The sequence below is a fragment of the Arachis hypogaea genome, chromosome 4 (assembly GCF_003086295.3).
Source record: "Arachis hypogaea cultivar Tifrunner chromosome 4, arahy.Tifrunner.gnm2.J5K5, whole genome shotgun sequence".
Classification (NCBI taxonomy): domain Eukaryota; kingdom Viridiplantae; phylum Streptophyta; class Magnoliopsida; order Fabales; family Fabaceae; genus Arachis; species Arachis hypogaea.
The window spans coordinates 89,078,824-89,094,480 of NC_092039.1; the positions used below are offsets into that span (position 1 = coordinate 89,078,824).

A 15,657-nucleotide genomic window follows, 5' to 3' on the forward strand; every position below is an offset into this window, starting at 1 on the left:
CCGTGAGATCAGAGTCTTCGTGGTATAGGCAGGACCTGATGGCGGCATTCAAGAGAATCCGGAAGGTCTAAACCTTGTCTGTGGTATTCTGAGTAGGATTCAATGATTGAATGACTGTGACGTGCTTCAAACCTGTAACCTACTGGGCGTTAGTGACAGACGCAAAAGAGTGATTCTATTCCGGTAGGGGAGGGAACCAAACCGGTGATTAGCCGCACTGTGACAGAGTGCATGAGCATTAGTTTTCACTGCGAGGATGGGAGGAAGCTGCTGACAACAGTGAAACCCTACACGAGCTTGCCATGGAAAGGAGTAAGAAGGATGGGATGAAGACAGTAGGAAAGCAGAGAGACGGAAGGGAAGGCGTCTTCATACGCTTATCTGAAGTTCCTACCAATGAATTACATAAGTATCACTATCTTTATCCTTTGTGTTATTTTCGTTCATCACCATTACCAATTGAGTTTGCCTGACTAAGATTTACAAGATGACCATAGCTTGCTTCAATACTAACAATCTCCGTGGGATCGACCCTTACTCGCGTAAGGTTTATTACTTGGACGACCCAGTGCACTTGCTGGTTAGTTGTGCGAAGTTGTGTAATGCCATGGTATTGAGCCACCACGTGTTTGGAGCCATTACCGGGGATTATGAGAGTTGTGAAAAAGTATTGTTCACAATTTCGCGACACCAAGTTTTTGGCGCCGTTGCCGGGGATTGTTCAAGTTTTGAGCAAGCTTTTGGTAACATCAGTGCCAAGATCCGGCAACAACACCAAATTTTTTTGGTGTTATTGCCCGGGATTGTTTAGGCTGGACAACTGACGGTTCATCTTGTTGCTTAGATTAGGTATTTATTTTTTTCGAAATTCTTGAAGATGAATTCTAGAGTTTCATGGTGATTTGTTGAAATCTGGCTGGCTGAGAAGCCATGTCTAATCTCATTGGACCGAGGTTTCAACTCATCATCACAAGAGCTTGTTGATTTTTCATCAATCTTGCTTTTGGAGCAATGATCTGCTAAGGCTTGGCTGGCCTTTGGCCATGTCTAGTGTTTTGGACCGAAGCTTTCTTTGAAAGCTTGGCTGGCTGTGAAGCCATGTCTAATTCCTGGACCGGAGTCTTAGACTAACATTGCACTGATTCCTGGAATTCTCATTAAGAATTTTGATATCTTTTTTTCACTTAATTTTCGAAAAACACAAAAAAAAATTTTACAAAATCATAAAATCCAAAAATATTTCTTGTTTGAGTCTAGTGTCTCATCATAAGTTTGGTGTCAATTGCATGCATTCATATGTCTAAGTGATCTTCAAGATGTTCTTGATGATTTGCTTGATCTGATCTTTGAATTCTATTGACTTGAGTGTTTTGTGTGTCTCATATGCATTTTCGTTTTGTTAGTGTCAGTAGTATACAAACTGCTAAGTTTGGTGTCTTGCATGCATTGTCATTTGATTCTTGTTGCATTTTGGTTTGTCCTTATTATTAAAAATCCAAAAATATTTTTAATTTGTGTCTTTTCAAGTCAATAATACAGAGAATTGAAGATTCAGAACATACAGCAGAGGAATTGCACAGAAAAAGCTGGGCGTTCAAAACGCCCAGTGAAGAAGGACAGACTGGCGTTTAAACGCCAGCCAGGGTACCTGGTTGGGCGTTTAACGCCCAAAAGGGTAGCATTTTGGGCGTTAAACGCCAGAATGGATACCATTCTGGGCGTTTAACGCCAGGATGGCTAAAGGGGGAAGATTTTGTTTTCAAATCAATTTTTTTCTAAGTTTTCAAAATTTCTTCCAAATCAAATCTTTTTCAAATCAATTTTTCAATCAAATCTTTTTCAAAATTAACTTCTTTCCTTTTTCAAAGAAACTTACTATCAATTAATGATTTGATTCAACATTTCAAGTATGTTGCCTTTTCTGTTGAGAAAGGTTTAATGTTTGAATCATATCTTTTCTTGTTAAGTCAAATTTTTAATTTTCAAATCAAATCTTTTTAAAATGTTTTTCAAATCATATCTTCTCAATCACATTTTTTTAAAAATCAATCATATCTTCTTAACCACATCTTTTTCAAAATAGTTTTCAATCAAATCCTTTTGATTTCTAATTTCAAAATCTTTTTCAAAAATCACTTGATTTCTTTTCCATTTTCATTTTCGAAAATTAAGTAATGTTTTTCAAAAATATTTTTTTAAATTTTCCACTTAATTTTCGAAAATGACTTCCCTCCTTCTCACATCCTTCTATTTATGGACTAACACTATCCCTTAATGCGAAATTCGAACTCCATCTCCTTTGTTAAGTTCGAATTTTCCACTTCTGTCTTCTATTCTTCTTTTCCTCTGACACCTAAAGGAATCTCTATACTGTGACATAGAGGATTCCACATTTTCTTGTTCCCTTCTCTTTCTTATGAGCAGGAGCAAAGACAAAGGCATTCTTGTTGAGGCTGATCCTGAACCTGAAAGGACCTTGAAGAGAAAGCTAAGAGAAGCCAAAGCACAACTCTCTTTAGAGCACTTGAACGAACTCTTCAAGGAAGAAGAACAAATGGCAGCCGAAAACAACAACAATGCCAACAATGCAAGGAAGGTGCTGGGTGACTTTACTGCACCTACTCCCGACTTCTATGGGAGAAGCATCTCTATCCCTGCCATTGGAGCAAACAACTTTGAGCTTAAGCCTCAATTAGTTTCTCTAATGCAACAGAATTGCAAGTTCCATGGACTTCCATTGGAAGATCCTCATCAGTTTTTAGCTGAGTTCTTGCAAATCTGTGACACAGTCAAGACTAATGGGGTTGACCCTGAGGTCTACAGACTGATGCTATTCCCTTTTTTTGTAAGAGACAGAGCTAGAACATGGTTGGATTCTCAACCTAAAGAAAGCCTGGACTCTTGGGAAAAGCTAGTCAATGCCTTCTTGGCAAAGTTCTTTCCACCTCAAAAATTGAGTAAGCTTAGAGTGGAAGTCCAAACCTTCAGACAGAAGGAAGGAGAATCCCTCTATGAAGCTTGGGAAAGATACAAACAATTGATCAGAAAGTGTCCCACTGATATGCTTTCTGAATGGAGCATCATAGGTATTTTCTATGATGGTCTCTCTGAACTGTCCAAGATGTCTTTGGATAGCTCTTCTGAAGGATCTCTTCATCTGAAGAAGACGCCTACTGAAGCTCAAGAACTGATTGAAATGGTTGCAAATAACCAATTCATGTACACTTCTGAAAGAAATCCTGTGAACAATGGGACTAGTCAGAAGAAAGGAGTTCTTGAGATTGACACTCTGAATGCCATATTGGCTCAAAATAAAATATTGACTCAACAAGTCAATATGATTTCTCAAAGTCTGTCTGGGATGCAAAATGCACCAAGCAGTACTAAGGAAGCTTCATCTGAGGAAGAAGCTTATGATCCTGAGAACCCTTCAATAGAAGAGGTGAATTACATGGGAGAACCCTATGGAAACACCTACAATCCTTCATGGAGGAATCATCCAAATCTTTCATGGAAGGATCAACAGAGACCCCAACAAGGTTTCAATAACAATAATGGTGGAAGAAACAGGTTTAGCAATAGCAAGCCTTTTCCATCATCTTCTCAGCAACAGACAGAGAGTTCCAAGCAGAATAATTCTGACTTGGCAACCATGGTCTCTGATCTAATCAAAACCACTCAAAGTTTTATGACTGAAACTAGATCTTCCATTAGGAATCTGGAAGGACAAGTGGGTCAGCTGAGCAAGAAAATTACTGAACTCCCTCCAAGTACTCTTCCAAGCAACACAGAAGAAAATCCAAAAGGAGAGTGCAAGGCCATCAACATGGCCGAATTCTGGGAGGAAGAAGAGGCAGTGAACGCCATTGAGGAAGACCTCAATGGACGCCCACTGACCTCCAATGAGTTCCCCAATGAGGAACCTTGGGAATCTGAGGCTCAAGATGAGACCATAGAGATTCCATTGGACTTACTTTTGCCATTCATGAGCTCTGATGAGTATTCTTCTTCTGAAGAGGATGAGTATGTCACTGAAGAGCAAGTTGCTAAATACCTTGGAGCAATCATGAAGCTAAATGACAAGTTATTTGGAAATGAGACTTGGGAGGATGAACCCCCTTTGCTCACCAAAGAACTGGATAACTTGTCTAGGCAGCAATTGCCTCAAAAGAGGCAGGACCCTGGGAAGTTTTCTATACCTTGTACCATAGGCACCATGACCTTCAAGAAGGCCTTGTGTGACTTAGGATCAAGCGTAAACCTCATGCCCCTCTCTGTAATGGAGAAATTAGGGATCTATGAGGTACAAGCTGCAAAAATCTCACTAGAGATGGCAGACAACTCAAGAAAACAAGCTTATGGACTTGTAGAGGATGTTTTGGTGAAGATTGAAGACCATTACATCCCTACTGATTTCATAGTCCTAGAGACTGGGAAGTGCATGGATGAATCCATCATCCTTGGCAGACCCTTCCTAGCCACAGCAAAGGCTGTGATTGATGTTGATAGAGGAGAGTTGATCATTCAAGTGAATGAAGAATCCTTGGTGTTTAAAGCCCAAGGATATCCCTCTGTCATCATGGAGAGGAAGCATGAAGGGCTTCTCTCAAAACAGAGCCAAACAGAGCCCCCACAACCAAACTCTAAGTTTGGTGTTGGGAGGCCACAACCAAACTCTAAGTTTGGTGTTGAACCCCCACATTCAAACTCTAAGTTTGGTGTTGGGAGGTTCCAACACGGTTCTGAGCATTTCTGAGGCTCCATGAGAGTCCTCTGTCAAGCTAATGACAATAAAGAAGCGCTTGTTGGGAGGCAACCCAATGTTTTATAATTAATTATTTTCTTTTGTTATTTTATCTTTTTTGTAGGTTGATGATCATAAGAAGTCACAAAAACAATGAAAAAAGCAAAAACAAAATGAAAAACAGGAAGAAAAACAGCACACCCTGGAGGAAGATGCTGCTGGCGTTTAAACGCCAGTCAGCCTAGCAGTTGGGCGTTTAACGCCCAGTCTGGCACCCTTCTGGGCGTTTAACGCCAGAAAGGGGCACCAGACTGGCGTTAAACGCCAGTAAAGGGCAAGAACCTGGCGTTAAACGCCAGGAATGGGCACCAGCCCGGCGTTTAACGCCAGAAATGGCTCAAAACGTGGATTTTGATGCCATTTGGTGCAAGGATGCCTTTTCCTTGACACCACAGGATCTGTGGACCCCACAGGACCCTACCATCACTCTCTCTCTTCTTCCCCCATTCACCAATCACCTCAACACCTCTTCCCCAAAAACCCCTCACCTATCAAATCCCATCTTTCTCTTCACCACTCACATCCATCCTTCATAAACCCCCACCAACCTCACCCTTCAAATTCAAACCACTTTCCCTCCCAAACCCACCCATCATGGCCGAACCCTTTACCCCCTCTCTCCTATATATACCCTTCTTCAACCCTTCATTTTCACACAACCTAAACACCACTTCTCCCCCTCTTTGGCCGAACACACCACCATCTCCCTCTTCCTCATTTCTTCTTCTTCTACTCTCTTCTTTCTTTTTTTGCTCGAGGACGAGCAAACATTTTAAGTTTGGTGTGGTAAAAGCGTTGCTTTTTCGTTTTTCCATAACCATTATGGCATCCAAGGCCGGAGAAACCTCTAGAAAAAGGAAAGGGAAGGCAAAGGCTTCCACCTCCGAGTCATGGGAGATGGATAGATTCCTCTCAAAGGTGCATCAAGTCCACTTCTATGAAGTTGTGGCCTTGAAGAAGGTGATCCCCGAGGTCCCTTTTTCACTCAAAAAGGGTGAATATCCGGAGATCCGACATGAGATCCGAAGAAGAGGTTGGGAAGTTCTTACCAACCCCATTCAACAAGTCGGAATCTTGATGGTTCAAGAGTTCTATGCCAATGCATGGATCACCAAGAACCATGACCAAAGTGTGAACCCGAATCCAAAGAATTATCTTACTATGGTTCGGGGGAAATACTTGGATTTTAGTCCGGAGAGTGTGAGGGTGGCGTTCAACTTGCCTATGATGCAAGGAGATGAGCATCCTTACACTAGAAGGGTCAACTTTGATCAAAGGTTGGACCAAGTCCTCACAGTTATATGTGAAGAGGGCGCACAATGGAAGCAAGATTCAAGAGGAAAGCCGGTCCAATTGAGAAAGCATGACCTCAAGCCCGTGGCTAGAGGGTGGTTAGAGTTCATACAACGCTCAATCATCCCCACTAGCAACCGGTCCGAAGTTACCATAGACCGGGCCATCATGATCCATAGCATCATGATTGGAGAAGAAATAGAAGTTCATGAGGTTATAGCCCAAGAACTCTATAAAGTGGCGGACAAGACCTCCACCTTGGCAAGGTTAGCCTTTCCTCATCTCATTTGTCACCTCTGTTATTCAGTTGGAGTTGACATAAAGGGAGACATCCCCATTGATGAGGACAAGCCCATCACCAAGAAAAGGATGGAGTACACAAGAGATCCCACTCATCATGAAATCCCTGAAATTCCTCAAGGGATGAATTTTCCTCCACAAAACTATTGGGAGCAACTACACACCTCCCTAGGAGAGTTGAGTTCCAACATGGGACAACTAAGGGTGGAGCATCAAGAACACTCCATCATCCTTCATGAGATTAGAGAAGATCAAAGAATCATGAGGGAGGAGCAACAAAGACAAGGAAGAGACATTGAGGAGCTCAAGCACTCCATAGGATCTTCAAGAGCAAGAAAGAGCCGCCATCACAAAGGTGGACCCGTTCTTTGATTTCCTTGTTATTTGTTCTTCTGTTTTTCGAAAATTTATGCTTATGTTTATCCATGTTTGGGTCTTGTGATCATTAGTGTCTTAGTGCCTATGCCTTAAAGTTATGAATGTCCTATGAATCCATCACCTTTCTTGAATAAAAATGTGCTTAATTGAAAAAGGAAGAATTGCATGAATTTTGAATTTTATAATAGTTTAATTATTTTGATGTGGTGGTAATATTTTTGTTCTCTGAATGTATGCTTAAACAGTGCATATGTATCTTGAATTTGTGGTTCATGAATGTTGGCTCTTGAAAGAATGATGAAAAAAGAGACATGTTACTGAGGATCTGAAAAATCATTAAAAATGATTCTTGAAGCAAGAAAAAGCTATTCAAAAAAAAATCGAGAAAAAAAAAGAGAAAAAGAAAAAGAAAAACGAAAAAAAATAGAGAATAAAGAGTTGTGATCCAAGGCAAATAAGAGTGTGCTTAAGAACCCTGGACACCTCTAATTGGGGACTTTAGCAAAGCTGAGTCACAATCTGAAAAGGTTCACCCAATTATGTGTCTGTGGCATGTATGTATCCGGTTGTAATACTGGAAGACAGAGTGCTTTGGGCCACAGCCAAGACTCAATAAATAGCTATGTTCAAGAATCATCATACCTCACTAAGAGAATCATTAGCACTATCTGGACTCTGAGTTCCTAAAGAAGCCAATCATTCTGAATTTCAAAGGATAGAGTGAGATGCCAAAACTATTCAGAAGCAAAAAGTTAAAAGCCCCGCTCATCTAATTAATACTGATCTTCATAGATGTTTTTGGAATTCATTGCATATTCTCTTCTTTTTATCTTATTTGATTTTTAGTTGCTTGGGGACAAGCAACAATTTAAGTTTGGTGTTGTGATGAGCGGATAATTTGTATACTTTTTGGCATTGTTTTTAGTATGTTTTTGGTATGATATAGTTAGTTTTTAGTATATTTTTATTAGTTTTTAGTTAAAATTCTCTTTTCTGGACTTTACTATGAGTTTGTGTGTTTTTCTGTGATTTCAGGTATTTTCTGGCTGAAATTGAGGGACCTGAGCAAAAATCTGATTCAGAGACCAAAAAGGACTGCAGATGCTGTTGGATTCTGACCTCCCTGCACTCGAAGTGGATTTTCTAGAGCTGCAGAAGCCCAATTGGCGCGCTCTCAACGGCGTTGGAAAGTAGACATCCTGGGCTTTCCAGCAATATATGATAGTCCATACTTTGCCCAAGATTTGATGGCCCAAACCGGCGTTCAAAGTCACCTCAAGAAATCCCAGCGTTAAACGCTGGAACTGGCACCCAAATGGGAGTTAAACGCCCAAACTGGCACTAAAGCTGGCGTTTAACTCCAAGAAGAGTCTCTGCACGAAATTTGCTTCATTGCTCAGCCCAAGCACACACCAAGTGGGCCCGGAAGAGGATTTTTATGTCATTTACTCATTTCTGTACACCTTAGGCTACTAGTTCTTATAAGTAGGACCTTTTACTATTGTATTAGGGGACTTTGGTAGCTATCTTCATTTTTATGCTATCTTAGATCATTGGGAGGCTGGCCATTCGGCCATGCCTAGACCTTATGCTTATGTATTTTTAACGGTGGAGCTTCTACACACCATAGATTAAGGTGTGGAGCTCTGCTGTACCTCGAGTATTAATGCAATTACTATTGTTCTTCAATTCAATTCCGCTTGTTCTTGTTCCAAGATATCACTTGTTCTTCAACTTGATGAAGGTGATGATTGACGCCCATCACCATTCTCACTCATGAACAAAGTGACTGACAACCACTCTTGTTCTACAAGCATTTGAGGCTTGGTGAATATCTCTTGGATTCCTGATTGCACGATGCATGGTTGATCGCCTGACAACCGAGCGCTCGCCTGACAAACGAGCCAACCATTCCGTGAGATCAGAGTCTTCGTGGTATAGGCAGGACCTGATGGCGGCATTCAAGAGAATCCGGAAGGTCTAAACCTTGTCTGTGGTATTCTGAGTAGGATTCAATGATTGAATGACTGTGACGTGCTTCAAACCTGTAACCTACTGGGCGTTAGTGACAGACACAAAAGAGTGATTCTATTCCGGTAGGGGAGGGAACCAAACCGGTGATTAGCCGCACTGTGACAGAGTGCATGAGCATTAGTTTTCACTGCGAGGATGGGAGGTAGCTGCTGACAACAGTAAAACCCTACACGAGCTTGCCATGGAAAGGAGTAAGAAGGATTGGATGAAGACAGTAGGAAAGCAGAGAGACGGAAGGGAAGGCGTCTTCATACGCTTATCTGAAGTTCCTACCAATGAATTACATAAGTATCACTATCTTTATCCTTTGTGTTATTTTCGTTCATCACCATTACCAATTGAGTTTGCCTGACTAAGATTTACAAGATGACCATAGCTTGCTTCAATACTAACAATCTCCGTGGGATCGACCCTTACTCGCGTAAGGTTTATTACTTGGACGACCCAGTGCACTTGCTGGTTAGTTGTGCGAAGTTGTGTAATGCCATGGTATTGAGCCACCACGTGTTTGGAGCCATTACCGGGGATTATGAGAGTTGTGAAAAAGTATTGTTCACAATTTCGCGACACCACTCGTCACAATCATCCCTTCCCAGATCCTACTCGGAATACCACAAACAAGGTTTAGACTTTCCGCATCTCAGGAATGCTGCCAATGGATTCTAGCCTATACCATGAAGATTCTAATCTCGGATTCAGATGCCCCATTGTCAGAGGAGATTCGATGTGAATCGTTGATTAGAAACCCAAGAGATATACCTTCAAGCTTGTTTTCATGTAGAACGGAAGTGGTTGTCAATCACGCGTTCATAAGTGAGAATGGTGATGAGTGTCACACAATCATCACATTCATCATGTTCTTGTGTGCGAATGGATATCTTAGAATAAAAATAAGCATGAATTGAATAGAAGAACAATAGTACTTTACATTAATACTCGAGGAACAGTAGAGCTCCACACCTTAATCTATGGTGTGTAGAAACTCCACCGTTGAAAATACATAAGAACAAAGTCTAGGCATGGCCGAATGGCCAGCCCCCAAAACGTGATCAAGAGATCAAAAGATAATCAAAAGATGTGAGTACAATAGTAAAAAGTTCTATTTATACTAAAACTAGTTACTAGGTTTATAGAAATTAGTAAATGATGCAGAAATCCACTTCCGGGCCCACTTGGTGTGTGCTTGGGCTGAGTATTGAAGCTTCCATGTGTAGAGGCCTTCTCTGGAGTTAAACGCCAGTTTGTAACTTGTTTCTGGCATTTGACTCTAGCTTGCAACTTGTATCAGGCGTTTAACGCCAGAATAGGGCAGAAAGCTGGCGTTGAACGCGAGTTTGCGTCGTCTAAACTCGGGCAAAATATGGACTATTATATATTGCTGGAAAGCCCTGGATGTCTACTTTTCAATGCAATTGAGAGCGCCATTTGGTTTCTGTAGCTCCAAAATTCTATTTCGAGTACAGGGAGGTCAGAATCCAAGAGCATCACCTGTCCTTTTTCAGCCTCTGAATCAGATTTTTGCTCAGGTCCCTCAATTTCAGCCAGAAAATACCTGAAATCACAGAAAAACACATAAACTCATAGTAAAGTCCAGAAATGTGAATTTTGCTTAAAAACTAATAAAAATATACTAAAAAGTGAATAAATCATACTAAAAACTATATGAAAACAATGCCAAAAAGCGTATAAATTATCCGCTCATCACCATTAATACCAAAATTTCCATCTTATTTCATCATTCTTAACCTCAATAATCAAATATATATAACATCCTAAATACATATCAACCAATCATCATTTTATCACTATCAAGCTTCTTCATCAACTCAACCATGCTTCATTTTATTACCCACAATATTCATTCATCCAAAACCATCATATCTCAACATCATCATTTAACAACAACAACAATATCAATTCATTGTACATCATTAACCAACCAATCATCAACACCATATAAATTTTCAAACCTATCCTATGGGTCACTAGCCTAAGTGTCCATGAATATTATATACTACATAGAGGAAACCGAAACCATACCTTGGCCGATCCCCAATATGCTCCAAAACCCCAAATTGAGCCAAAGACAAGCTTTCAATCACAATCTAAGCCACCAAGAATCTCCAACAAGCATCAACAAGCTCCAGACTCACCATAATCAAGCTATATATACATAAACCATCATTAATCAACCTAGGGCTCATTATAATTGAAATTCCACAAGAGTTTTAATGCCTCTTACCTTACCCAATAGTTTTGGAAGCCAAAACCAACATCAATTAAAAGCTAGAGTGTACCTAAACGCCCAAAAATCACAAAACCTCACTTAGCCAAAACCCTAAAAACTCGAAACTTTGAGGAGAAGAATAGAAAAGATTTCGTGGTTACCTCTCCAGTTTCTTGTATGGGTTTTGTAGAGCTCTTCACAAGGAACGCGTCGTCGAAAACAGTGCGGCGATTGGAGCTCCGTAGCTCAAGATATGGGCTTGGGAAGAAGAGGGTGAATAGTGTTTCTTCTTCCCCTTCCTCTCCTCTCACTTTTATGGTGTGTGTGTGTGTGTTTAATGATGAATGGGTTCATTAAATGAACCTTATATATGTGGAGCTTGGGCCCAACTTGAGCACGGCCAAACTCGTTAGCATTTTTAGCCTGTTTGGCCCAATTTTGGGCCAAACCTTTAACACTAACGCCTGATTTTCCATCTATAATGTTTCTCTAAGATTTTTGGCTGTTTTCACTTTTTCTCGTGCAGCACCGAATAAACTTGAACCAGTTCAACCGGTTCAACTGCCAGTTCATGTTTTTTCACGATTTTCGCAGAAAACACATTTTCTGACTCGGAAGGACCTACTGAATCTAAAAATCATATTTAAATCCTCAAATTCTCATCCTAACTTTCCGGAATTCAATTTGGACATTTAAATGATTTTATCCATGAAAAATCCAGTTCTTACATCCTCTCCTCCTTAAAAAGATTTCTGCCCTCGAAAATCCGAATCACGCGATGTAACTCCACGTAGCATCCTACTTTCAACTTTGCCAACCCAACAAGTTGCCAAAGCATCTCATTCACCATCATCCTACCGTGTCGATGTTCTTTCTCACCAACTCCTCCATAGAATAGTTCAATCGGATAGGTAGAAAATGAGCGGATTTGGTTAAGCAATCTACGATCACCCAAACCGCATCAAATCCCGACCTTGTCCTCAATAAACCGGTCACAAAATCCATTGCGATTCCTTCCCACTTCCACTGAGGAATCTCAAGTGGTTGCAACATCCCCGACGGCTTCTGATGCTCTATCTTTACTTTCTAGCAAGTCAAACACTTGGATACCACTGTGGCTACATTACCTTTCATCCCAGACCACCAGAACATCCTCTTTAAGTCAGAATACATCTTCGTACTTCCGAGATGAATAGAAAATCCACTGTTATGAGTTTCTGACAACAAGTCTTGCCTCAAACTCCTGACATCTGGTATGCAAAATCACCCCTTATATCTCCACAATCCTTTACCATCCTTTGTGAATTCTCCAAGCCTCTTCTCACTAACTAGTTAGAACAATTGCTGCAATGGTTCAAACAAGCTTTTCCAGTAACCTCACCAATGTCCAGCTTAAGATCCATAAACTTATCCACTAGCTCCTCTTCCTTGATTCTCATCCAAGCAATCGTTAAAGATCTCCGACTCAATACGTCTGCTACCACATTCACCTTCCCAAGGTGATAACTCAGTTCAAAATCGTAGTCCTTAAGCAACTCCATCTATCTTTTCCAACGCATATTAAGCTCTTTTTGATCAAAGATGTACTTGAGACTCTTGTGATCAGAAAAGATGCTAAACCTCACTCCGTACAAGTAGTGCCTCCAAATCTTCAGTGCAAACACAATCGTCACTAATTCCAAGTCATGTGTTGGATAATTCACCTCATGCAGTCTCAGCTGACGTGATGCGTAAGCCACTGTGTTCTGGTGTTGCATCATGGCCCAACCTAAACCCTTCAATGAAGCGTCACAATATACTTTAAACAGCTCATGCGGTTCCAGTAATATCAAAACAGGTGCTGAAGTTAACTTCTCCTTTAAAGTTTGGAGAACTCTCTTCACACTCCGACATCCACACAAATGGCACTTTTTTTCTTGTCAACTTAGCCATCGGTAGTGCAATCCGGGAAAATCCTTCAATGAATCTCTGGTAATATCCAGCTAAACCTAAAAAGCTTCTGACTTCCATCACCGTTGTCATCCTTTTCCATTCCATCACCGTTTCCACCTTAGAAGGAACCACGGCTATTCCTCCTTTGCTCACCACGTGACCTAAGAACTTCACTTCCTCCTTCCAGAACTCACACTTCGACAACTTAGCGTACAACTTCCGCTGCGTCACTCTGATTATCGTCATTAAGATTCCAAAAATTTTTCTTAAACCAAATACCGATTTTGTAATATTTGTCAAAACCTTTAAAACAACTTCAATCTAAATGAGTCCATTGTTAAAACCTGATCAAAAGAGTCGAAAACTTTTTATTTGTAAATCAATCATTTTAAAGAACGATTTTTCCTAAATTCATTGAAACCCTTAAATAAAAACCTTTCTGTTTGAATCCCTTTTAGATAAGTTAAATTTTGCAAACCAAAATCACAAGTTAACAAAATCTTAGGACTCACTTTCCTTTTTAAATCGTATCATTTGATCAAAAGTTCCAATCCTAGTTTCAAAACCGAATCATTCAAAACAGTTTATTCTAAACCAGGTCACTGTTGAGCTTTCTGAAAGGAGTCAAAATCATTTACTCGGAAGTTGATTACTTCAAACCATGATTTTCTTAAATTAAAACTTTTCAAATTGAATCCCTTTTGATAAGAGAAATTGGAAACCATTTTCACGATGGAACAAAATCAGAGAACTCACTATTCTTTTAAACCATATCTCTTAAATCAAAAGTTCCAACTAATTTTCAAAATCAAATCATTTAAACCAAAGTTCCAAACCAGATTGGAAATCATTCTAAACCCTAAAACCGCAAAATCATATTTAAAAATCGTAAAGACGTCAGTCGATACTTCTGTTGCCACTAGTGTTGCACCGCACCCATCACCCATACAGGAAATCAATAAGACTCCTAGTCATGCCTGGTAACCATTCTGGCATGTCCACTCTGATTGTTTGTCATCACAAGTCCAAAATCCTTGGCTACCGCCACTAGAATCCTCATTTCCCATGGTTTACTCCCAAATCAACTCTAAGCCCTTGTAATCCTAATGGCAACTTTGTAGAGATAGAACTAGGCTACCCTCACATCCAACCAATTTAGAATATTCAAAGCACACGCTTACCTCTCGTCGGAGGGTCCGACCCCGTCGCATCACATGTATCCAAGGTAAGCACACGGCCAGATTGTTGGTTCTGACCCATGTTCTAGTTTTTCTTACGACGGCAGTTCTTGGCTAGGTTCCCAGGTAGTCCATAAGTAAAACACAAATGACTCCCCTTCATACGGTGAAGTTGGGCATTGTTGTCCCTTCTGAAGTTCTCTTGACCTAGCAGATGCTGAGGAGTATGTCCATCTTTCTTGAAGTTTTGTCCCCTTGGTCCAAGGTAATCATCGAGTTCCCTACTAGTATTCCCTCTATGAGTGTCCCTTGACGAGACTACCGTCTTTGCATGTTCTTCAACAACCCTCGCCTTGTCCACCAATTTAGAGAATCTCCTAATCTCCAGTGGAGTCACAACACGCCTGATATCTTCCCTCAGCCCTACTTCGTATTTGATGCATTTCCATTCCTCATAAGACTCAGAAGTACCCTGACTTATTCTCGAAAACCTAAAAAGTTCCTCAAACTTGCTGGTGTATTCTGCTATAGTCATAGACCCTTGCTTCAGTTGTAAGAGCTCCAATTCTCTGGCCTCTTTTAATGACTCATACGAGTACTTTTTACAGAAGGCTTCCTGGAATAACGCCCATGTAATGTCCATATTCTATTCGTGTAGCAGTCAGCGCTCTCCTTGCCACCATTGATGAGCCTCTCCCAGTAGTTGATAAGTCGTATATTCCACGAACTTGTCATACGGTACATGTTGAGTATGCAAAACCTGTTCCACAGCTTGAAACCAATTGTCTGCTTCAGTAGGAGCTGTCGATCCATTGAAAGCAGGCGGGTTAGCTTTCAGAAAAGCAGCTAGAGTTTTCGGGACACCACTCAAGCTGTCCTCAGTACATTCTCCATTTTTGTTTCTGCTTCCGGCCGGTTGGGCTAACCTCTGCACAGTTTGCAGAGTCGCAGCAGCATTCGCTTCCATGGTGTTCACCAAATTCGCCATCGCCGCCATGAACTTGGCATGGTTATCAGCTGGTTGCTCATTCCTACTCTCTCGTGAATGTGCTCGGCCTCGTCCTGTCTACACCAAACAATCGATATCGAGGTGATCAGTCTCAATATCAAAACCTAGTGTTTCAATTATCCCAAATAGGCATTCACAAAAAAGTATGCTATGTAATATCAAATAGATAACCTAAATAGCATGAAAGAAAAATGACCCGGAGTATGCAATAAAGCACAATTGGTCCATCCCTCAGGCTCACGAGGACGAACCGCTTTGATACCACTAAATGTAACACCCTAATTAGCCTAAGCTTTAACTTGCGTCGTAAGGCAAAGGTTAATCAAAGGTTACGACAGTTCTAAAGCTGATATATATATATATATATATATATATATATATATATATATATATATATATATATATATATATATAATCTAGAAGCCTGATGAAGGATATAGCTCAAAAACATGATTTAAAAGCGCAGAACGAACTAACGAAGCGTCTAACTCAACGCGCAAGA

The 15,657-nt window shown here is 40.6% G+C and overlaps 1 protein-coding gene and 1 non-coding gene across 2 annotated transcripts; both read right to left on the reverse strand.

Annotated features, from left to right (window-relative positions):
• Positions 1 to 2,959: 2,959 nt before the first annotated feature.
• On the reverse strand, positions 2,960 to 3,067 carry LOC112798985 (small nucleolar RNA R71). Its single transcript, XR_003200577.1, has one exon. It is a non-coding gene; the product is annotated as a small nucleolar RNA R71 (small nucleolar RNA).
• Positions 3,068 to 11,544: 8,477 nt separating this feature from the next.
• Positions 11,545 to 12,577, reverse strand: LOC112795011 (uncharacterized). Its single transcript, XM_025836966.1, has 3 exons — positions 12,397 to 12,577; positions 12,164 to 12,286; positions 11,545 to 11,666 (listed from the first exon to the last, which is right to left on the reverse strand). The coding sequence occupies exons 1-3, from the start codon at positions 12,575 to 12,577 to the stop codon at positions 11,545 to 11,547; spliced, it is 426 nt and encodes a 141-aa protein (XP_025692751.1).
• Positions 12,578 to 15,657: the final 3,080 nt, after the last annotated feature.